A 24,910-nucleotide genomic window follows, 5' to 3' on the forward strand; every position below is an offset into this window, starting at 1 on the left:
CTCTGTAACAATATGGCTATAATAAATATTGGGAACACAAAATGAGGAGCTCACAGTTTAAGCACATCATTAGCACTCTGTAATAATTGCTATGATGAAGAATGTACAATAAGCTGTGAGGGCACCGAGGAGGAAGTAAGGTTCTGCTGGGGAAGCTGGAGAAGGTTCTGAGGCACCATTTTAGCTGGGAATTAAAGAATGAGCAGGAGTTTGTTGGGTGGAGAAGTAGCAAAGCTCAGTGCAGGTAGAGGCAAGTTCTCCCCAACACGGAGGTGCAAAATGACGTCTTCTCCCCTCCACGCTTCCCCCACCCTGTGAAGCTGTGTGGATGGAGTGTGGGATTTGGGGGACGGTGGGGCTCAGAGGAACGGCAGGAAAGACACTCAAGAGGCAGCTCTGGCCTGCACAGTGAACTCCTGTTACATATGGTACTACTGAATGTTTACTTCTGTCCAAGAAATAGTCAAGCAATAAGTGAACAGTACACATTTTTCTACAGAAATTACACGTAGAGTTCAGAAGCCATCCTTTATCGTTTGATCAGCAACTTCAAGCGTTTGGATTACAAATCTTGAAGCAGAACTTTGCAGTTGACAGAGAAGTCACAAAATCTACCCGTCAAAGTGGTATGCACTTTCATCACAGGGAAGAACCTACTTACTAGTAAATGAAAAGCTTGTTCCTTGGGTCTCTCAGCCCACAGCAGACTAGAAATAGCAAATTCAGTTTGGATGGCGGCTGGACAGAGGTGCTGCTCCAGGCACATTATCTGCAGATAGCGCCAAGAGAGTACAGCTGAGCATTGCATAGTGAGGCAGGCAAGGAAAACTGTCAAGTTTGGATTCAGCTCCAGAGGAAATGGCATCTGTAGTGTGATAACTGAGGTCCATAATTATTCATTCAACAACTCCTAAGGGCTCTGCGCTAGGGGCTGAGTAGTGGGTGGGGAGTGAGAGGCAGCCCTGGGCCTCCACAGTGGTTTTGCAGTGGGTGTACTGTGGAGAAACAGTGGGGAGAGAATTGAGTCTTCACCTAACACCCAGCAGGAAGAACTCAACAGAAACTTCCACACAGCAGCCACTACCGTGTTTACATTATGGGTGAAGATTTAGCATTACTAAAGCATCACCAGTCACATTAGCGTTGTGATTTTGAATTTTGTTGCCATAAAATATAAATACTAAATTCATATGACATTTAATTTGTAAATTTATTTTAACTTTACAGGTGATAAGAGCTTTAAGCATAAGGTATTTGCACCTAATTTTATGTTTATATATATTTAGGAAATATCATCATAAAAGGATTTAGGCAACACTAGGGGAGACTAGGATTATTTTCTTGAAAAGAGGTCCCTATGTAGTCCTCACCCCATTGGGTTGTTATGATGAGAAAAATCCTTGTAATCGATGTAGCAAAAGGCCTGGCTTATAAATAACCTTCAATAAATGTTAGCTATATTGTTATTACATTTTAGAAATGTTGATCAAAGTCCAATTCCTAATTTACCAAATATGAATTTTGCTTGTTACTGAGAAGGGGGTAAGCAGAGAAGTTCAGTCAGCTCTTGAGGATCAGTTGGGGGAAAAGAGAGCTCCTCACCTCTGACGAAGCATCACTGACTAGCACTCATAAATTCATGTATTTTTTTTCTGCCTGAAAAATTTGAGAAAAATTTGAGCTTGTGCTCCTAGGACTCCACTTCCAGGAGGGCCTGCAGGCCGAGGAGGAGTTCACAGAATGAGGAGTGACGAGTCTAACATTCACACCGAACACGTGCTCCCAATTCATTAGAGTGTTAATCCTCCATGACAGGTGAGCACAAGCCAATTACAGAGAGAAACAGTGGCTTCTTGGGGCCTTCCAGGAATAACAACATTCACATCAAGAATGCCCAAACAGGGCCGGCCCGGTGGCTTAGCGGTTAAGTGCGTGCGCTCCGCTGCTGGCGGCCCAGGTTCGGATCCCGGGTGCGCGCCTACACACCGCTTCTCCGGCCATGCTGGGTCCGAGTCCCACATACAGCAACTAGAAGGATGTGCAGCTATGACATACAGCTATCTACTGGGGCTTTGGGGGGAAAATAAATAAATCAAACCTTTAAAAAAAAAAAAAAAAAGAATGCCCAAACACCAGTTTCAACAAGTGACAGTGAAATCTTTACAAATATTCATGAAGTTGTCAAAACATGAAAGGCAAATTGCATATCTGTGAGTTTTTTGCCTTTTCTCAAGTGAGATAAGCTCTAACTTATACTGACAAGTGCTTGCAATAAATTTGAGACAGCCATTGGGAAAGCTCTCACTTTGCAGTTGTGTCACCCAGATTTCCCAGAACTCTGTAAGTGAATGGAAACTGTTTGCATTATAAGTTATCACTACTAACAAATAAAAGATTTTCCTACAGCTTTTTCATCGTTACCTGTGTATACCAATTACCCTTGATGCATGGAAAGAGTTTTTCCCCCTTTTCCTGTAAATGGACCTAAAGTGCACAGAATGTGATAAACCATAATCCTTAGTCATCAGAAGGTTTTCATTGCTTCATGTCTTCATATTAGGTGGTACGTTCATAGTGCTTATTACATTATGATTGATAGATAGACAATGTGTGGGCTACACAAAGATGTTTTTCTCAAGAAGTGTAATTTTGCTTTGACTTAATAGCCTTCATACCATGTCTCTTTAGTTTAGTTTATCTCACATCTTAATAGAGAAATTTTACTGCATTCCTCTTACTAGTCCCATTTTGTAGAGGAGTAATTGGCCTGTCTCAGATGGCATGGCCAGTGGTAGCTAGGATCGCAGTGCTAGGTCTCTTGACCACCCGAGAGGAACAGATTATGTATTGAGAGTGCCAGCTTCCAAGGCAATTCAAATCTTTCCCAGATCATTCAGTGTTTGCCAAGAGCAAGGACAAAGGCTCATGCATCTTTGTGTCCCCAAGCCCCAAGGCAGTGCTGGACATGAAAGACACCTTGTAAACCTTTGCTAAACAAATGAAACGGTATTCACGTATCTCCAAAGGACAGCACTTGGCTCTGTGACCATGGACAGGTCACTTATTTCCTCTGACCTTGCATCCTCATCTTTGAAATGGATGACATACCAAAGTGCTCTGCAAACATAGAGACTTACTACTAGTGTCCACAAAGAACTTCTTAATCCCAGAGAAGTGGATCCATCATGACCACTGTTCTGCTTTTAACCTGACAGTCTAAAACTGGTTTCATTTTTTAAAAAAGTTTATTTTAATGACAATTTTATTGACTCTTCCCTGAGTTGATTTTCAGTTCAATTCAGTGGTTATCTCAGTACCATGCATAAACTCGTGTCGATTTCCAACAGCACAGAGCAATTACCTAATGCTGGAGACTTCAATTGGCAGGTAAGGCAAAGTTACTGAGGTGGGGTTTGGGGAGACATCTGCTTGGGGTCAGGCGTAAAAGCATACACAAAATTTTAATTTCTAGTCTGAGCTCTCCCAGGTTCATTCTCCTTTCCACTGTCATCCTACTGGACACAGTTACTTTGCACAATTTGCATTTTACCCCTTTCTCCACCGATTGGTAACTCATTCATGATCCTCCACATGTTCATGGATGACAATTTCAACGTTCTCTGCTAGATGCCATTGCCATCTGCCACCTCCCTTCAATCCCTATGATGAGGCCTCTGTGACCTGAGTCCTTCCAATGCCCTCCCTCAGGCGCCTCTCTCCTCCAGTCTCTCCCAGGTACCCACCATCCATCCTTCCCAGCAACAATAGTCAACCCCTTTATTCACAAACATATCCTGTCACTGTTCTGTCCAAATAACCTCTGAGGGTGCCCAGAGCCTAAAGAATAGCCTCCTTGAGCTTTTTAAAGGATACTCAATATCTTCTATTATTGGGCCTCAAACTATATTTCCAACCTTATTTCTCCCACTGTTCTATGTTTCAGTCAAATGTAGTACTTGCTGGTTGCCAGACATCCTCTGTCCTTTACTTCTGCTTCTACAATTTTCTAAATGTGAAAATATTCCACAGCTGTTGAAATCTTACTCAGTCCTCACAGACTTAGCTAAAATGCTACCTCTTCTTAGAACCATTTCTTAACTGCTCTCACTCAAAGTAGGCACTCTTTCTCCTTTGAATCTCCTTTAAGACTCTGTATACCTCTCACTAAACTTTTTTGCCGTATACTATAGCAGTGTGTGTGTGTGTGTGTGTGCGTGTCTGTGTGTGTGTGCGTGTCTGTGTGTGTGTGTGTACAAGCTCTGGGATGGCAGAGGTGGGGACTTACTCGTTCATGTCCCCCCTCAGTGGCCAGAGAATTATCCTGTATGTAGGGGAAACTTGAAATCTATCTGTTAAAATGAAAGGAAATAACACTCAGATCTAGAGAACCTTCCTTTAAAGGCAACAATAAATTGTTCAGTTTTCCATTCACAAGCTACTGCAAAAAACATGTGGGCTGTACCTTCTAATTTACATAGCTTTTCTCCCAATACATCACCTTCTTTGTTCTCATATTATTTAATTCAATAATTATTGGTTGAGTGCCATGAACTATTTTAGGCCCTAAATTAATCACCCTTCCTGACTTCAAGGAACTTTCGATCTATTCTCTAGATTTTATTATTACAGTTGAAAAATCAGAGTCGCAGGAAGAGAAGCTACTGGTTCCAGATCACATAGTTAGGAAAGCTAAGAATAGAATCCAGGACAGTCTAATTTCAGAGCCTTTTTTTTAATGAAAGGGTAAAGTAATTAGGTATTTTTTTATGAATATTAGGAACATACTGGAAGCTGCTATTGAAACTTTTCAGACATTACATGATCTGTCATTAAAAAAAAAGACTTCCTACTCACATATAAACACTGTACAGTTGAAAAGAGGCAAGATATACTATTTTTGCTTGCTAAGAGTTTGGCTATAATTATAGTAGTTAGGAAGTCAGAGGACAGCACAGTCACCTCTGCGTCTTTATTTTTCAGTATTGATGTCTTAGCTTTTAGCGAGTTAAAAATTTTTGCAAAGTGAAATATGTAAGCTCTAAGGTGTGACTCTGGGCTCTCTTACCTTAAAGAGTCAGGTTAAAGTAAGCCCTGTAGTGAATCAGAATTGACTCATGAGTAACTCCCAAAGTAGAAAATTGATTTGAGCCAAACTTTAGGAATAATACTTAACATCCTGAATTAATAGCAGGAAGAAAATATAACAAAAGCTCAGTGTTCTCATCTCATGAATCTATACTTGTTATTTACATAACCACAAATTATCCAACTCCTATTTATAGTACTTTAGCCCTAGCATCACTAATTAAATAGATAGAATTAACTATGCTAATAACATCTAGAATGAGTTCATACATAAAAACGCCTTAAAGAATCAATTATTCTATTTTGCTCACACAATATATCACCATGTAGGGCCCAGCTCTGCCACTTACTAGGTCTATGAGCTTGAGTAAATTATTTATCCTTTCTAAACTTCATTTGTCTCATCTGTAAAATGGGCATATTCAGAACACTTGTCTCACAGGATTTTTGGAAGTAGCAAATGAGTTATGCCTATAAAAATAACCTGTAGAAAATAAGGCAATCTATAGATGTTCAGAGTAACTGGCATACTGAATGAAGTGCAGTGATTCTGCAATGGAATAAATGCTGATCAAGTCTGTTCTGGAATTTCCCACAGGTAGTTACACGATATGGCAGAGAACTCAGAAACAATCTTGATTTGCAGCCAAAGTCAGGGGCAGGAGTGAAAGACTGAGATCCACCTCCACCTTCCTGCCCAGCCAGAGTCTGCCAGCACATGGTCAAAAACTCCCGCTATGAAAGTGGGTGTAGGGCAAATTGCAGCCATTCTCCCTTCCTCTCCATCTGTGCAAAAGGGGATTTGGAACCTAAAGAAAAGAGTACTTTTAGGAAGCTGCTCATTCTAGCCTTATAAAGGGGGAGAGTTTGAGATGTGTGTAAGCGCAGGTAGGGGTCGGAAAGAGATAGACTAATATTTCTGGGTACTTTACTTATATTATCTCCTTTAATATGACTTCTGTTTTTACATATGAGGTAATTGAGCCTTAGATATGTTGTTATAACTCCGATACGAGTTGGTCATTCTGTCTGATACCTAACTTTCTGCTATGCATGTGTATCTCAAATTTTATTGAGCCGGGGAGCTTGTTAAAATGTAGCCTTCCTATCCCCATACACAGAGATTCTGATTCTATAGGCTGGGGTTGAGTTAGGCATCTCCATTTTTAATCAGAGCCTCAGATGATATTAACAGAGGCGCTCCAGGCTACACATATATATTTTTTTATGCTAAATATTTTCTGGTCTCTTCTTTCCTCTCTATAGCTACTCTATGGTCTTAGACCTGGCCTTCTCCATGTCTTACCTGCATTATCGACAGGGCCTTCTGCTTTCTAGGGTTGCTTCCTTTTGGAAATTTATTCCACACTGCAGCAGAATGATCTGCAAAACTCTAACCTCTGATAAAATCCCCCAAAGTCTCTCCATTGCCCTCATGATCTCGTTCCCGACTTCCGCTCTGCCTTCTCTGCTGATGCTTGCAGCTTTGTACTTAGGCTTTTGTATTTAAGTAACATTGAACTTCTTCAGCTTCCCAGCACAGGCTGTGCTGATTCCTGTCTTTACATGCTGTTCCCTCTACACAACATTCTTTCTACCCTTTTACACCTGGTTAGATTTTATTTATCCTTAAGCCTCACTTTGGACATTATCTCTTCTAGGAACTTTCCTCTGAACTCCAAGAGAGGCTTAAGTATTCCAGGTCTGCGTTCAAATAGTATCTTGGGTTCACTTCTCACTCAGCCCTTACCAGATTCTATTTGTTATTTGATAACACGTTTATCTCTGCAGAATATTTTATGATTCCTAAAGGCTGGAACCATGTCTTATTCATGGTGTATTTCCATTGCCTAAATCAGTACCTGCCACATAGTATAGCCTCAATAAATGCCTGTTAAAGTGAAGCCTAAAAAATCAAAAACATTAGAGAAGAGGAGAACAATAAGCAAATGAATTTATTGTGTTTCAATTTACCATACTCCTTCCAAAATTAATTAAATGAAAGATTTAGCTTAATTAGGCAAGGAAAATGTATTAGATTTCAAAGGCATCTTTTTAATGTCATAACTTTTGTATTTTTTTCCTCCTGAGGATGACGTTGATCAAACATATTCAAGTGTCAACATATACAAAAAAATATTGTCTTAAAAATAGAATTAAGCTAGATAAGGCAGAAGAGCTGTACAAACTAAAATATATTATAAAAATAGATGTGTGTTTTTGTGTGTGTGTGTGTAGTAGATAGATTTTTGTCAGCTATAAATTATACTAAATTGGTATATAAGGTTGCAGAATAATTTGGTAGTTTCAACAGCAGTACTTTTGGAGCTAGGAGGGAAATAACTACCAAGAAATGAATATGCATAGAAATACATAAGAAACATGATTTATTCTCCATTCCATTCCACGTACTAGCAATTTCCGCATCAGTACCTTGAAAATAAATACCCTATGAGGAATAAGTGAAATAATGTATATTTATTCACTATAAAAATGTCATTGAAGGAGATCATCCCAGTGGCATACTGGTTAATTTGCACGCTCTGCTTTGGCGGCCCAGGGGTCGCAGGTTTGGATCCTGGGTGCGGACCTGCACACCACTGCCAAGCCATGCTGTGGCAGGCATCCCACATATAAAGTAGGGGATGATGGGCACGGATGTTAGTCCAGGGCCAATCTTCCTCAACAAAAAAAGCAGGATTGGCAACAGATGTTAGCTCAGGGCTAATCTTCCTTATCAAAAAAAAAAAAGTCATTTAATTCAGCTGGCTTTTGGGGTTCAGATAAGGACCCTCCTTACATGTATCAGAGAAGGAAACTCAATTGTAGGCCCCACTGAGAATCATCTGCAGAGAAACCCGTAGCAGTTTATCAGATAATTGTCTGTGTGCTGTTCACACAGTTCTCAGTGGGTATGGGACCTCAAGGTTTGGACAGATGTGATTATCACATTCAAAAGAAAATATAATGAGTTAGCAGCTCTCCCCAGGCTGGGCTAGTGACACTGCATAATTCCCTGGACATAGCCTTGTCTTTGTTCTTTGTGTAAAAATGTTAGTTTGGTTAAAACCACACTGCACGCAGTATGGGGGAGAAAAATCAGAGGATAAAGACTAGAGCCAGAAGGACCAGTTAGGACACAGTAAGGGGGCTTGGTGTAGGGAAGTGATGGTAAACAAATTGAGGAGCAGCCTTTTCTGAGCTTACGAACTTCGAGGGGAAATTTTGCCTTCTGAATGCCCATGGAGTGGGCAGTATGGCTTCCTTCCACCCTTCCTCCCTGAATCTCCAGGTCACCTCTGGACATTTGAGCTCTTCGCTGGGCCCTTGCCATCCAAAGACTAGCTCTATTAAGGAGTTTTCTTTCGAGGGCAGTGATGACTTTTCCCTTGAAACTCAAAATGTCTCTTTGAAACTGTCACAAAAGCAATCTTCACACTTATCATGGTGAAGCAAACATAATTCCCATCTTGCTAACAAAGCACTGTCAAATAACTTTTTTGGTAAATGATACAATGGCGGGCTCTGTAACCAACTCTCTGTGTGTCCCAGAGAAATGATTCTTGGTTTCTTCACCTGTAAGTGACATAGTAAGAATCAATGGTCATATGGAAATTTCCAAGGATCTACGAAGTAGAACTGAGATTTCTCAGTGCCAGCTCCAGTTTGATTCAGGGAGACTGCCATGACCCTATCACCAGAGCGTCATCTCTGCCCCATGCCCTTTCTTACAGTAAACATTCCCTCTTAAAAGGAGCTCAGCCTTTGGAAAAGGAAACAGAATATTATTAGGAACCACTGGGTCAGATGTCCAAGGATGACAGTCCTCTTTGATCTTGTTAGCAACAGTTTCCTATTTTCCTTTCCTTTTGCCACTATTTTAAGTTCAGATTTTCAGAATCTCACACCCAGAATACTGCAATAGCTTTCTCAAACATCTCCCACTGTCAGTCTCTCTCTCCTCCAGTCTGTCCTTCCTACAGTTGCCGCATTGATCTCTTGGAAACCTACATCTGATCATTCACTTCTCTTTCCTCCAAGAAGGGTGGATTGAGTAGCCAATATGTGTCTAGGAGACACCATGCTACGTGCTAGCGATACAAAGATGAGTAAGTTTGGACCTTTTCCTGAGAGTGACATTTGGACAATGGTACAGATACATTCAAGATGCAAGCCCAGGGGAAATCACTAGGTCTGATTTGTTCAGAACCCTTCAAATTCTTCACCATCTATAGGATAAAGTACAAATATCCTGGAAAATTTAAGGCACCACAACTAACTTGAGTCTAACTTTCCAGTTCTGAGTCCTTTTATTGTCCTTCATAAACTATTGCTTGCAATGAAAGTAAACCATGTTTTACTTCCTACGTTTTCTGTACCCTATCCCTACCCCACACCCCACCCCTTGCAAATTTGACTAATCCTTCAAGGCCCCCCAATTCAAAATCCCTCAGCTCCTAGCCAGAATCTCCTTCTTTTCTGAGCTTTAGAGCCAGTTTCCTGTCCCTCTTGTTTGGTATTAATCACTTCCTCCCTGCAGGGACCTTTTCTCTCCCCTGGAATCCCTACTCCATCGGGGTAGTGACTATGACTTATCCATCTTGGTCCACATTGCCTAGCAAGCTGCCTTGTATTGGTATCTAATAAAGGTTTATTAAGGTTTATGACTGAAGGAACATGTTTGCTAAGATGTGTCCTCTTATTTATTCTGGCAGGCCACAACAGGGAAAGTGTGCAGCCCCAAGCTCATTTCAGAAATATTATCACCCAAGATGTACATCATGGAGAAAACCAGCTTCCTCCTTTCAGGATTTAAGTTTACACCCAACTTAGGTTTTGACAAAACTAAACTTAATTCAATTTACTTCTTCATTTTTCTTAAGATGCACAAGTGTGAGATGTTTTTAATAAGGAAGAGAGCGTGCTGTAATAAACAGATTATGGGTTTTGGAATCAGTCAGACACGGGTTCAGATTTCTTCACTTCTCTAAGCCTCAGTTTCTTTAAATATAAGAAGAGGGAAAAATGAACTTCAAGTTTTGAAAAGGGAACTTCAAGTTTTGTTGTGGTGATTAAGGGATATGTGTAACCTGTCTGTTTTTACAGTGGATACTCCAACTACTTCGAATAACATCTATCACCTCTGTTTTGTACCAGCTCGTGGATGAATAGATTAGTTATTTATTTATAGTCTCCCTTACTTTGGAAAGGATTTACAATGCAAAGGGGACACATACATTGCACATTGCTGACATTTAGTAAGGATATTGGTAGCTCTCTTATGCTTTCTCCGACACATAGTTCCCGGCCTTAAATTATAAGGATTTTAAAATAAAAATAAAACAATATTTAGCATAAGTCACTAAATACTCATTGATGTTTCAACAGAGAACAGCTTGATTCTGGAGATTGTACAATTTCCTAAACATCTCAATAGGTAACAGAATGCCTGATTAGGAAACTGATGAAAAAAGTTAGAAGAACAATGAAAGAAATTGAGGTGGTGATCAAGTTTTCACCAGAACCTAGTTTGAATGGAGACTCATTAGGAACTTAACTGTCATTCTTAGGAAAACCTGGCTGCAGTGAGATCTGGGGAACTCAGATGGTTCTCAAGGAGACTCATACAAACAGATGACCACTATGAGCTTAGGGGTCTGGGTAGGCTGGAATTCTCTGGGTTACTGACACAATTGTCCACTTGTCTTTGCAAGTGTAGACACAGACTTTGTGAAGGCACGTGTTGTGGACAGAAAGTCTGGGCATTTCATTTGTAGCAAATGGGCGCTTTCACATAGAGGGCCTCAGATTTCCTCAGGGGTACTCTCAAAATGCAATAAGTTTCGAAGCTCATAGCCAGGCTATCTATAGAAACTTCCTGACCTTCCAGACATTCCTTGTCAGCCCCATTTGTTACAACTCCCACCACACCATCCACACCATCCATCTGGTGTCCCTGATCTGCTTGGGCTTACTCCAATATGCCTACAGTTTTCCCCTTCACGTTCGTGCTGTTTCCTTTGTGTGGCAAACTCTTACCCAAACGTCAAGATGTCATTCAACTGACCCTCTCTTTGAAGCCCTCTCTCTTACCCAAGGCGTAATTAGTAACTCTCTCCTTCTTCTGACCTCCAACAGAACAAGGCATAGTGTGAAGGAATGGAAAGGGCAAATGTTCTGCTGTCAAAACGATCTGAATTTAAACCTGACTCTTGCACCTACGAGCTGTGTGATCTTAGGTGAGTCAGTTAATCTTCCCGAGACTCGATTTCCTGATATTTAAAAATGAGACTATTAATTTCCTAAATTTATAGAGATCATCAGTGATATTGTATTGCCATTATTTGCCTGCCTATATTTCTCTTTGTAAGCTCCTGGATGAGAGATCTTGCCTTTTTAATTATTTTGTTGTCCCGCAAAGCATCTAGCACAGTGCCTGGTGGTTTGCAGCATACAATGTTTTTAAATCAATGGATAGTTCAGGAAAAGTAACCTAAGCACTGATAGGCCCATTAAAGTCTAAGTTCTCGTGTGAAGTGCTCTCTGGCCATTCCTATGCCCATTCATTTGAGTTCTCATAGCTCTTGTACATACTACTAATACGGCTCTTGTCACAGCCTGCTTCACACATATTGATTGATTCTAAGCTCCTCAGGGCAGTGACCACGGCTTTCACTCTGAACCTGCAACACTTCACAATGCTCTGTAAAAGCCAGCTAATTACAGATTATTTAAAATACCCCATTCTCCTTCTTGTTCCAAAAAGTTTTCCTCCTCAGTTTAGTCTGAGTTTACTCGAAGGTACCAGAGACCGAGGCGTGTGTAACAATGACTTATTTCTGTAGTCCCGCCCTTGGCTCAAAGTGAGCAGCATCTCCTGACCCAACTTTCCCTACTCTCCACACAGCTGTCTCTCCTTTCTTCAGTGCACTTTCTCTTAACCGTCTTTTGCTTTCTACTTCTGGACAAGAGTCTTCTCATTGATGTATTGTTCTCATGGGGATTTGGAAAACTTTAGTTCATTATTTCTTAATTCATAGGCTCATGGAGAATTAACACTGGAAGACACCTTAAAAATCACTGAATGCAGGGACCTCAAACAGAGAACAATTGCCAATGTTGTGCTAGGCATGCCTAATCAATCATGGCACTTTTTGTTTTTTTCCTGCTAAGGTCATATATGGCCTCAGAATCATTTTCAACACGATATTCCAGATAGAAACTATCAATCCATCAGTCTACGTAGGAGATGTAACTTGTCTGACATCCCTGATGTAGTTCAAAGCTGTTATTTTGCTAATGAGGCCCAAAGAACAGTGGTGATTTAGTAATGAACTGAAACCAGAACTCGGGTTAATTGACCCTCCTGACTTTCAGTCCAGGGTTTCTCTTTCCACATGATCACTGCCTCTCCTTCAATAGTCATTCAAGGCCTAGAATTTATATTCTATTCATTGGCACATACCTGATAGTATTTAACAATATGATTAAAAAGCACAACACATAAGTTTTGACCTTATCAAGAAGACATCTGGGTTCTCGGTGATGTTATAAGCTCTTGAAGAGAAGGGCTTATGTTATACTTTGTATTTTTCACAAATTCTAGCCCTGTGTCTGGCACATGGTAGGTGTTTAACAAAAATTATCTGATATATATCTAACTATATATATGAAACAACCAGGAGATCTATCCTTAAATTCTCACCAAGAATCATTGAAAAATCCTATCCCCTTGTATATAAGCAGTTTTTGTTTGAAAGGACTCCATGTACGATGACACACACCCTCACTTTTTTTTTAGAGTGACACCATATGTTCAAATAAATTCTCATTTCACCTGAATGGGTTTTAGGGGGAATTAAATTATTATATCATGACTTCTACTTAAAAATACAAAGAGCAGTGTTGTGGTTTGGGGCTCAAGAGTCCTGAGAAATGATAGCTTTTCTTCTTCTTGTTTTTCATGGTGACATCTATTGACCATAACTGTGGTTCTGTGTGATGGTCACAAGCCAGAATTGTTAGGACAGAAAGGTAAGGGAAAGGAGATGAAGAGAAAGAGAATCGGAAGAGAAAGAAGGTGGTGGTGGTTGTGGGGAGGATATTTTACAATATAGAAATAAGATACTAGTATCATCACTTAAAAATAGCTTTAAAAAGCTGTGCAATCCACAGCAACATTATACTTGGTGGTGAAAGATTGGATGCTTTCCCCTTAAGGTCAGGAACAAGACAAGGATGGACACTCTTGCCATTTCTATCCAACATTGTATCGGACGTTCTAGCCATGGCAATCAGTCATGACAAAGAAATAAAAGTCATCAGATTGGAAAGAAAGAAATAAAACTCTCTCCTTTTACAAATGACATGGTCTTATATACAGAAAATCCTAAGGAATCCACCAAAAAACTATTAGAACTAATAAATGAGTTCAGCAAGGTAGCAAGATACAAGATTGATATACAAAATAACTATATATCTATACACTTGCAATGAACAATCCAAAAATGAAACTAAGAAGATAATTCACATGCAAAAGAATGAAATTGGAACCCTACCTTATATCATATACAAAAACTAACTCAAAAGGGATCAAACACCTAAATGTAAGAGCTAAAACTATAAAACTCTTAGGAGAAAATACGGCTGTAAACCTTTATGGCCTTGGATTAGGCAATGGTTTCTTAGATATGACACCAAAGCACCAGTAACAAAAAAACATAGATAAATTGGACTTCGTCAAAATCAAACTTTTGTGCATCTAAAGACACTATCAAGAGAGTGAGAAGACAACTCACAGAATGGGAGAAAATATTTGGAAAACATATATTTGATAAGAGTTAATATCCAGAATATATAAAGAATTTCTATAACTCAACAACAACAAAAGAACCCCTTAAAATGGGCAAAGGGGGCAGGCCCAGTGGCATAGTGCTTAATTTTGCACACTCTGCTTCCGTGGCCCAGGGTTCACAGGTTCAGATCCTGGGTGCAGACCTATGCACCACTTATCAAGCCATGCTGTGGCAGGTGTCCCACATATAAAGTAGAAGAGGATGGGCATGGATGTTAGCCCAGGGCCAATCTTCCTCAGCAAAAAGAGGAGGATTGGAAACAGATGTTAGCTCAGGGCTAATCTTCCTCACCAAAAAAACTAGGCAAAGAATCTGAATAGACATTTCTCCAAAGAAGATACACAAATAGCCAATAAGCACATGAAAAGATGCTCAACACCAATAGACATTAAGGAAATGCAAATCAAAACCACAGTGAGATACCACTTCAGACCAAATAGGATGGCTATAAGCAGAAAGACATGTAATAACAAGAGTTGGTGAGGATGTGGAGAAATTGGAACCCTCATATACTGATGGTGGGAATGTAAAATGGTACAACCACCTTGGAAAACAGTCTGGCAGTTCTTCAAAATGTTAAACATAGAGTTATCATATGACCCAGCAATTTTATTCCTCGGTGTACACTCAATGGAAATAAGAATATATGTTCACACAAAAATTTGTACATGAATGTTCATAGCCACATTATCCATAATAGCCAAAAAGTGGAAACAACCCAAATGTCCATCAACTGATGAATGGATAAATTAAATGAGGTATATCTATATAATGGAATATTGTTTGGTAATGAAAAGAAATAAAGTACTTATACATGCTACAACATAGATGCTCTTTGACAACATTATGTAAAGTGAAAGAAGCAGTCACAAAAGACCACATAGTGTATAATTCCATTTATGTGAAATATCCAGAATAGGCAAATCTATAGAGACAAAGTAGATTAGTAATTGCCTAGGGCTATGGGGGGTGGCAGTGGCAGTGGGGTTGGGGGAAATAGGAAGTAACTGCTACAAGATTTCTTTATGGGGTGATGAAATGTTCTAAAATTGATTGTGGGTAATGGTTGCATAACTCTAAATATATTAAAAACCTTTGGATTGCATACTTTAAATTGGTGAATTATATGGTATGTGAACTATATCTCATTAAAGTTGATATTTAAAAAAGATACATATACATATGAGTAAATATTTTAATTTTGGTGATTAAATTTCATTTGTTAATTCTCTTTCTTTCCATGTCTGTCACAACAATCCATGTATTCACTTAGATGATCCATGTGTATATTTCTGTGACCACCGTCTTAGCTTTATAATGTGTAACAGACTAGATATATTTTATGATGAGCAGATATATTTTATGGAATTTATCCTTTTGGAACATTTAATTTAAAAGAAAAACAATTAAAGGAATGAAAACACCTAAATTATTTTTTTCCTTCTTCATTGTAGTCATTACATCACCTTCATTGACTCATCATTTCTGCTGACCCCTAGCAGTTTTACCCCAAGTATTCAATATATTTGCCATAAATCCACTTCATCAGAAATTACATCATTATTTTTAGCAACACATTTATAACAGTGATCTACTCTCTGGTAGCTCCATAATTTGTTTGCTACTGAAAGTCTAAATGTTAATTATAGTTAAATCCATGGCAACCAAGAGAACTTCATGTTTCGATTATTTTGTACCTACCCCTTTTGAATCAATCACTCCGGGTTTTGCATTAAACTTCACTGTCTTCAATCGGGCACGTTCCTTTCTTTCCACCCTAAAGAAAATTGAAAATAAAGATTCTATCACATGGCCAGGCATTTATCATTAAGTTTCTCACTAAATGAGGAACGCCTATTCTGCTTATCCTACAGCTCAAATAAAATATGTTCTAAAATATTTCTGTTCCTTTGTTCAGTATAAAAAGTCTTGGTATAATGTCTCTAAGCTGCTAACACAGCCCTTGAAATTTCTGTGTTACATGTACTGAGAGTCACAGTATTTGGAAGGAACAAAGAGGGAGAAAAACCAACATTTGTTATTTAAATGCCTGAATAAATCAATCAAAATCTACTTCAAGAAACCACACTCCATAGAGATGAACACCTAAAGTGGAGACTAAGTAAACTTCTCTCCTCTCCTCATCTCTCCTCTCCTCTTCTTTTTGCTTCCTTTTTCTTCCATCCTCTTTAAGAACACTTGGGTATTTATCTTCACCTTAAAACCAAACATGTTACACATAACATTGAATTTTTCTTTTTCCCCAGTGTCCTTCTGTCATCTCTGCAGATTTCATCACTTTACCTGCCACTTCATTCATTCATCAAACACTTATTGAGTGTCTACCTTCTATCAAGCAAGGAACTGGGGAACAAAGAAAAAATTTAAAAAGCATGACTGTAATGAACACACGGTAATGTGCTCTTGGCAGGAACAGAGACATAAACAAAGACTGGTAATGCTGCATAATAAGACTATTGATAGCACTGTGGATGTATCTATCTCATTGGAGGGCCAGGAAGGGTGGAAAACATTGGAGTGGGCTTCTTGGAGGAGGTGTCAATTTATGTGAGACTTAAAGGAGGACAAACAGCTTATCGTTAGGAAAAGTTCAGGAAGAATTTCCTAGACAGGAAGAACAATACGTACAGTGTCCTGAGGATATAAGCAAGCTAAAGATTGCAGGAAGATTCTGGTACAGGGTACATACAGGATGAGGATGTGAGGCTGGAGAGGGGGTGAGGCCTCCTTACGAAGTGTATCCATCCATACTGAGAACTCGGGTTTTTTCCTTGGGGAATCCTCATGAATTACTAGAGGATATAAAGCAGGGAAGTGATAGAATAGATGAGCATTTAAAATAAAGGACCTGGTGGAGGAGGAAGATAGACTGGAGGAGGGAAGGGGCAGCAGGAAACAGGACACCGACTAAGAAGCTATGGTCATAATCCAGGCAAGAAATGATGAGAAATGACAATAAGGTGGAGGAGATGGAAGGGCTTGAGAAATATTTACAAAATAAAATTTGTAGGACTCATGCCTGTTTGAAGGCTGGGGTTGAAAAAGAGGAAAAGAGAGGAATTTAAATATCTCCCTGATTTTTTTTTGAGCCTCTCCAGTTAGACATGATCATTCTTTCCTCCAAGCCCCAGTAGCAGTTATTTGAATCTCTACATTGGTATATCTCTTATCTCCTTATTTTGTTTATTTCGCTTTGTACATATAAGGTTGCATGTTCCTTGAGGGCAAGCCCACATAGCACTCCACAGTATATTACAGCAAGGCCTCAATAAATAATTGTTGCACTAAAATAATATTCATTGCATTGTTTTAACATGACTTTTTGTTTAAATATGACTAGCTCTAATTTCAAAAATGAATAAAGAAAAGAGAGAGGAAAAAACCTGAATCTACAGAAACTTAATGGTTCATGAAATCTAAGCTATTCATAGATCAATAATTAACAACATATTCCTTTTTAACTGAGAGCTCTTTGTGCTTCCAGATGAACCACAGTGAAGATCAGGGTTTCTATAGTTACAGGATGGAGTTTCAGGATACATTTATTTCAGTGTGAGAGTAGAATATTTGAGTAGAAACAGCTGAATAAAATTTTAATCTAACCTCAGATATTAAAGCAATATGTTCCACTGAGAGCTCCTCCTTTCCCCAAACACACAACAGTTGGTAGGAGCTCAAGAAAGACTTCAGATGAGGTAAGCTGCCAAGTGGAAAGACGCTCACTGAGAAAACGCCTGCTCCGACCTACTTCAGCTTTTCTCAGTTTTAATCCAAGTGCAAATGCTAATTCATATTCATCTCTTTGGCTCCTTCTAAAACTGCTGTATAGCCCTGACTTTATCCTGGCTTCTTTGCAGTAACCAGGCTAATTATGAGAAACACTAGTTCAGAAGATGATGCCAAAATGGCTGTAGCATGCAGAGAATACATGGTTATTTGATCAGGCTATGCAAATAAGCTCTGCATAAACCCACAGAACTTACGTGGGCTCCAAACATACATAAGATTAGGCTGAAGGCAGTATTTTATTCTAAGAATGCTTTGGATAGAGCATTCTAATTCTTTCCCCTTGGTCTCTAAGTTCATTGTTTTTTTTCAGATTTCTTAAGAAATGTCCCTATTAGGCCATTTTTAGTGGCTCATCCCTTAAGTCTTAAAAGGGTTGCAAAGAATGTTGTCCGATAGACAGACACACACACACAAACACATGCACACACACCTATATTTGCTATGATTTATTATTAATCTTCAAACAGGCAATAGAAGAAGTAAAAAACAATCTTTAAAGCCTTGGTGCATAGGTGACATGGTTTTCGTTCACTCATATAGGAAAGTCGGAAAGTTTTGCTTTCTACTTGGATGAAAGTTTCACTAAAATGAAAATAATGATAATAGTATAAGGGTGGTGGCTGAAATTTTAACATATAATTATTAATGAAAAATCCCTTCATATTTACATTATCTCATTTGGTCCCCATGATAACCAAGTGATGCGGGTATTATCAACCCTATTTTATGGCTGAGAAAGCTGAGACTTGAAGCTTGCCAAATTAGAAAGTGGTAGAAATAAGGCCTGAACGTCTATCTGCTAACAGCTAGCCTCAGTATCTGTCCACATCCACTCAGTTTAGGAAACAGCATTCAAGGACCTTCTACGCCTCTGTTATCCAATGGGAATTCTCAAAAAACATGAGATTTTGGATGGGTTATATATAGTTTTAAGGCCAATACAGTTCCTTAGAAGTCTGGGCTGAGTTTTTCACAAACGATAACCAGCCCCCATATTCCAAATGTCCTGAATTAAATAAACCATAACCAAATCCAAGCATATAGTCACTGAGATAATATCATACCATAACAGACTGGCCTCAAAATTCATAATAAATTTGCTTTTAACACTGAAATTCAGGTTGGCTAAATGCCTGTTTGCAACATTACATCCCAAGCATTGAATTGATTTCTCTCCACGGCAGTCTCTCTCGTTCACTGAAACCTGTGCTTTCCCATCACAGAGGCCCACTCTTGGGCTCTCTGCAAGCCTCTCTCCTTGGTAGAAGTGGCTGTGGCTTTTCTTCCTCACCTGCCTCAGCCCCATCCTGTCTCTTAGGGCTTCTTGGGAAGCATGTGGATAGTTTATTGCTAAAATAGGGCCCAAAATAATGCTGTGTTCTTTTGAGCACCAAAATCTGAAGAAAGGAAAATATCCATCATTTGAGTATGCACAGAGGTATTAGAAGCTGTGCTAAGCACTTTACCTATATTATCTATAATCTGTACAGTGATCCAGGGCTTAAGATGGAGCTGGGCATGGAGTAGGTACTTAGTGAATCTTTGTTGAATGAATGAATGAATGAACCCTCAAGGAGGCTACTAGTTCTTGATGTGGATGTGAAAACTAAGATTCAGAGAGTTCAAGTGACTTGACCAAACAATCAGTGTTTCTGATAACAAGTTGTTCACCATTTCATGACGTTTTCACTTGGTAAGAGTCTATGTTAAAGTTTAACATTACCTTCTCTAATGATTTTACTAAGTAAGACTCCTTTGGCAGAAATAGATGACATTAAGGTCCACATATCTTCACCTAAGGAAACAGTGGACCACCTGTATAGAAAGACTGAATCTTCATGAGAAGTACTGCTGTACTTCTCTCACACACAAGAGGCAAACAATTAATTAGATTGTTTAAGCAGAAATAATCTTCTCCGCCCTGGTTTGGTCACTGACCAAAATACTGAAAATATAAACTGGATGGCAAAATTTGAGCAATCAATTCTGACACCTAGCATCTCCAGAGAGTACCCAATGGTCATGCTTTAATGAGCCCAACTGTCTCTCTCTGCCCTCTCACCCATCTCCCATCTGGCATTTTCAGGTTCTGGCGAAACAGAAAATGAGTCAGGCTTGGAGCACTGACTGATGGTGGGAACATCATTTGGTCCTGGGTGTCCCTTTGCCTGTGCCCCACAAGGCCCTGCTGCAGGGAGAATCGAAATGCCATTCACGTTACTGGTCACAGGCTTGCTGTGAAGGCTAGATGAGTAAACTCTTATGCAATGCTAGCTGTAACTGTCATCTGAGAGCCCAGGTGACCAGTCACTGTGGGGCAATGAATAGAAACTTGGATTAAGAGACTGTAAAACAAACCCTAGCTTGGCTGCTCACAAACTATGTAACTCAGAAAACAGAGATTCTATGTTAAGAGCCCAGGTTTTGAAATCACACTATCTTGGGTTTGAATTCTGCATCTGCCACTTACTAGCTCTGTGACTTAGGGCAGGTCATTCAGTCTCTTGGGATCTCAGGTTTCATGTTGGTAAAATCAAAATATTAACACAGACTTCAAAAAATTATGGTGATATTAAATGAGACAATACAAGAAAATTGTTTAGCACAATGTCTGATACATAGTAAGAATTACTTAATTGGCAAGGGCTCCTAGCATACTCTTGGTGTAGTGGAAAGCCTCTGGTCTTGCTACCACAGAGACCTAGGTTCAGCCAGTAGCTGGCTGTGCATCCTTGGGCAAATTACTTGACTTCTCTGACCCTCAGTTTCCTTATGAGGCTTTTGTGAAGACTGAATGAAATCGTGTATTTGAAATCACCTGGCACAATACATAGCTGGTGCTATCATCAGATGGAATTCATCCCTCTGTCTGCTGCCCTTTCACTTCTCTTTATGTCTGCTACAGATTGAATGTTAGTGTCTTCCAAAATTCGTTTGTTGAAGCCCTAATCCCCAGTGTGATGGTATTTGGAGATGGGGCCTTTGGGAGATAATTAGGTCAGGAGGGTGGAGCCCTCATGAATGGGATTAATGTCCTTATAAGAAGAGACAAGAGAGAAATGATCTCTCAGCCACGTGAAAATACAGCAAGAAGGTCATCTGCAAACCAGGAAGACGGCCCTCACCGGGAATCCACTTGAATTTGAACTCCTCAGGCTCCATAACTGTGAGAAATAAACGTCTGTTGTTTAAGCCACCTAGTCTGTGGTATTTTGTATGGCTGCCCGAGTTGACTAGGACAGTACCTTTATTTACCATAGAGCCCTCATTGGCCTAATCACAGTGTGGCTGTGCCATAGTTACACGCTGGTCCCACAAATGTTGGGCTCCAGACAGTGATTGGATGACAGCGCTTGTCACACAGATGCTGCTCAAGCAATGCTTGCTGATTTAAATTTTGTCAAGTCTTATTTTTGTAACTTTGGTAGGTGGGTTTATATACGAGTTAAGAGCATCAGTTCTGTAGCCTGGATTCAAATCCGAGTTCTGCCGCTTACTAGCTGGGCAATTTCAGGCAAGTTAATTAACCTCTCTGTACCTCTACCTCCTAATTTGTAAAATGGGAATAAAAATAATATCACTTCCCTCCTAGGGTTGTAATGAGGTTTAAATAAGTTAATTTGTAAAGGGCTTAGAAGAGTGTCTAGTGTGCTCTAGGAAAGTTTTGTTAAATGAAATTTATTCACCATCTTCAAGAAAAAGAGGGGAAGGCAATAATTTTCATACTCTTCATCTTGGTTCCATTGGGATGATTAAATGGAATCATCAACAGAGAAACTTTTTTGTAAAGGGGAAAGTCATACACTGATGTTATCTGATATTTTTCCAGACCAACTCTACTAGCTAAACTATACTCAGAAAAGGGGCTAGAGAGGAATTAAGGATTGAAAAGATAACCCCGATCTAATAGTAAATCATATTTGTACCAGCTACCATTTATTCTGAGCTGTAGTTTTAAGATGCTGAATGCCGTGTGAAATGAGAGTGCCTCATTTAGAAGTAAAGCATTAAAGAGCAGGCCCAGGACAGGCTCGTGACAGATTTTAAATTGTATTAAAATAAGTGCATGAGAACTGTTTGTGGGTACAATTATAAGTGATTTTTATTCTTTCTTTATACTTTTCTAAATTTTTCCACTTTTCTACAATGAAATGTGTTACTTTTATAAACATACAAAACAATAATAGTAACATTTTTTGAAAGAATTAAAATCCTAAGGGAAAAATTTGAAATTAACAGAAATTAATTTACAGCCATAGACAGACAGACAGACACACACCCCCACACACACACACACCCACACACAGTGTAGGGTGAACTACTGTACCCTTCCTGAGATAGATGTGAATAAATATCAGTATTAGAGTCACTAGACAAACTTCTTTTTCAGGCCAGCTGTAGTATGGTTGTTAAGATGGTTTTCATCCAAAATAGGAGAGAGAGTCAACTTAAGGGAATTAAGAGGTACAAACTTTCAGTTATAAAATAAATAATTCACTAGGACATAATGTACGTATAGTCAATCATATTGGGAATGCAGTCAATAATATTATAATAACTTTGTATGGTGACAGATGGTAACGACTTACTGTGATGGTCATTTCATAATGTATATAAATATTGACTCACTACGATGTAGACTTGAAACTAATGGGATATTGTATGTCAGTTAGAATTCAATAATAAAAAAAAAGAATGACCACCAGCGATGGAAAAATACCTCAAGAAGAATAGCAGCTAGAATGTTCCTTGGGGAGAAAATGAGGCGTAATTGAACAAATGAAGGACTATTGACCAGATTGATTAGAATCACAGAACCTTAGGTTTGGAAAGAGTCTGAACGTCATAGTTCAACTCTCCCATCCAAAGCTTGAATCCGTTTTATAATACTTCCCAACATTGGATCTTCTATTATCAGAATCACCTGGAGGAACTTTCAAACAAATACAGATTTCGAGGACCCACTCTAGATGGACTGAATTAGAATCTTAGTGTGTGTGCATGTCTGTGTGTGTCTGTGTGTGTGTGTGTGTGTGTGTGAGGCAGGGGGTGAGGATCAGGGTGGGAGAGAGTGGGCATATCTAAGTTTTTATAATGTTTCCTTGGTGTGAAAACCATTGTTCTAGTTCACTATCGTCCCAGGTCATCCATACCATCTCTAGGCAGCTCCAACTAGTAAAAGAATTTCTTTAAAATGAGCTGAAATCTATTCCCACATAGCTTTCCTTCCTCCACCCCATTTCCATCCTTGGGGCCATGTTCAACAAGATGACTGCTGCTTCTTCTGCAGAGCAGCCTCTCAGACAGCTCTGATTAATTAAATCAAAGCAAACCTACAATGCATGTTGCCTTGAAATTTTTTTTCTTTTTTGAAGTAAATGGAAATGGAGAAACAGAATATAAACTAGTGCTCAGAGTCACTGCTTCAAGTACATAACCTTTCAGAAAACACTACAAGCTGAGGTACAAACTCAGAATGTTGTCTCAAAGCAATGTCAGCCAATTAATTATCCAGGCGCCCAGAGGTTTCAAGAGGCCCAGAGAACTGTCTGCTGGTGGGAGATTCGTGGGTGTGGGCCTGGAGGGTGGGGAGGTTTCCTGGAGTTTCAGCGGCTTCTCTGCGACTCCTCCCTACTAAAGGCAAGGGAGCAGCTGTGGAACAGTCGGCCTCCCCCCACATTCCTCCCCAGGCTTTGTGGCCACAGGCAGAGAAAGAAGAGGGACCAGTCTTCTCTGGGGTGCAAATGCCCCACAGAGTTATTCCTGGGTATAATTTACATCTTCCCACTATGGTTTGTGCTAGCTCAGTCACTGTGGCACTTTGTGTGGCAGCACTGAAATACTCAGCTTCACTGAGGATTTTTTACAGAGGTATTTGGGGTCTTTGGATATGAGGAAGAGAGCCCTCTGAGATACCTGTAGCTCTAGAAAAGTTGGTGACTGCTTGGAACCAGCATTATTCCTGACTTTGATTTCATATCATATCTCTTTTCTAGGGTGCAGATAATTTGTTTCTCGGACAATATCTTGGTGCCAAAAGGACATTCATGAGAAGAAAAGTTCCTTTCCGGTGGTGATAATTAGAAGTTGCTGGAATGGATGAAGGAGTTGGCAGTTCTGAAGTATATTCCTGCCTTTCAAAAGCAGAGTTGAAGTAATGCTTTAAACGAGAAAGAACATAATACTCTAGACTTACGAAACACACATAGAACTAAATATCTGAGTGAAAGTGGGGAGTTGTGGGGTGCAGTGGAGAACAGGAGTAACTAACACAGTAAGAAACAGTTCTAAACATGGTCTTTAGACATCACCAGATGTTTGACAGCTCATATCCCAAGCATCTGAATTTGGAATGAGGTTTTTCATTTTTTTCCATCAATATTTGGAGGTAATACATAGCCAGGACCTTAGCTTAGTAATAGCCTACTTTATTTGGCTTTCACTTGGCCTTTCTATAAAATTATCTGGTAAATTTTGAACCTCTGGAATAACCCTTCTGAGTGTTGAAGTCAGCATACAAGCTGATACACATAATCTTGAACACATGAATGCTGGTAAAAGTTTTAGGAAGGCAGTGTAAGCAGACCCTCTTTCTTCCTCTATGCCTTACCACAGTCACCAGTTTTGGTAAAACCCTAATATGAGGAGAGTGAGAATATTTAATTCACGTCACGTGTTACCACTGACAATTTCCCCGCAGAGTGACTATCCCACTCAAATAGATATTTTGTGAATAGTTTGCCACATCTTCATCTTCCCTCATCTCCACCCCTTGGATAGCTGAAAAGCAAATACTCTGAAATGGAAAAGACATTCTTACCTCCGTTTGCTGGGGATGACCCCCATCTCCTCACTGTCTCCCTCCAGTGTGACTCTCCTGGCTTGCCACCACTCATCATCAGAGGCGTTGATAACGTGGAGAATATCTCCATATTTAAAGCTAAGTCCTTGACTTGGCAGCCCACTGTCCTTGCTCTTGTCATAGTCAAACATGGCTCTGGAGAAAACGACAAGAGAGAACATTGTTAAGAATCTCTGGTGGCACGGATTTAGGATTCACCATTTTGGTTATTCACTCTTGCCCTGAGAACCCGTTGTCCATTTGATACCAACTCCCTAGACTAACTCCTGCAATCGAAGTCCAGATTCCCACTGTTTTG

The 24,910-nt window shown here is 39.6% G+C and overlaps 1 protein-coding gene across 11 annotated transcripts in view; it reads right to left on the reverse strand.

The window, feature by feature from the left end:
• The window catches only part of DLG2 (discs large MAGUK scaffold protein 2), a 1,864,788-nt gene that overhangs the window by 43,424 nt on the left and 1,796,454 nt on the right, over positions 1-24,910 (reverse strand). For all 11 annotated transcript variants that reach the window (XM_087433531.1, XM_087433533.1, XM_087433536.1 and 8 more), the window contains 2 exons: positions 24,571-24,747; positions 15,642-15,717 (listed from right to left, as the gene is read on the reverse strand). In XM_087433531.1, the coding sequence (XP_087289657.1) occupies positions 15,642-15,717; positions 24,571-24,747 (253 nt within the window). The remainder of the gene's footprint in view (positions 1-15,641; positions 15,718-24,570; positions 24,748-24,910) is intronic.

The sequence above is a fragment of the Ceratotherium simum genome, chromosome 7 (genome assembly GCF_057802395.1).
Source record: "Ceratotherium simum simum isolate JZ-2026a chromosome 7, ASM5780239v1, whole genome shotgun sequence".
In the NCBI taxonomy this organism is placed as follows: domain Eukaryota; kingdom Metazoa; phylum Chordata; class Mammalia; order Perissodactyla; family Rhinocerotidae; genus Ceratotherium; species Ceratotherium simum.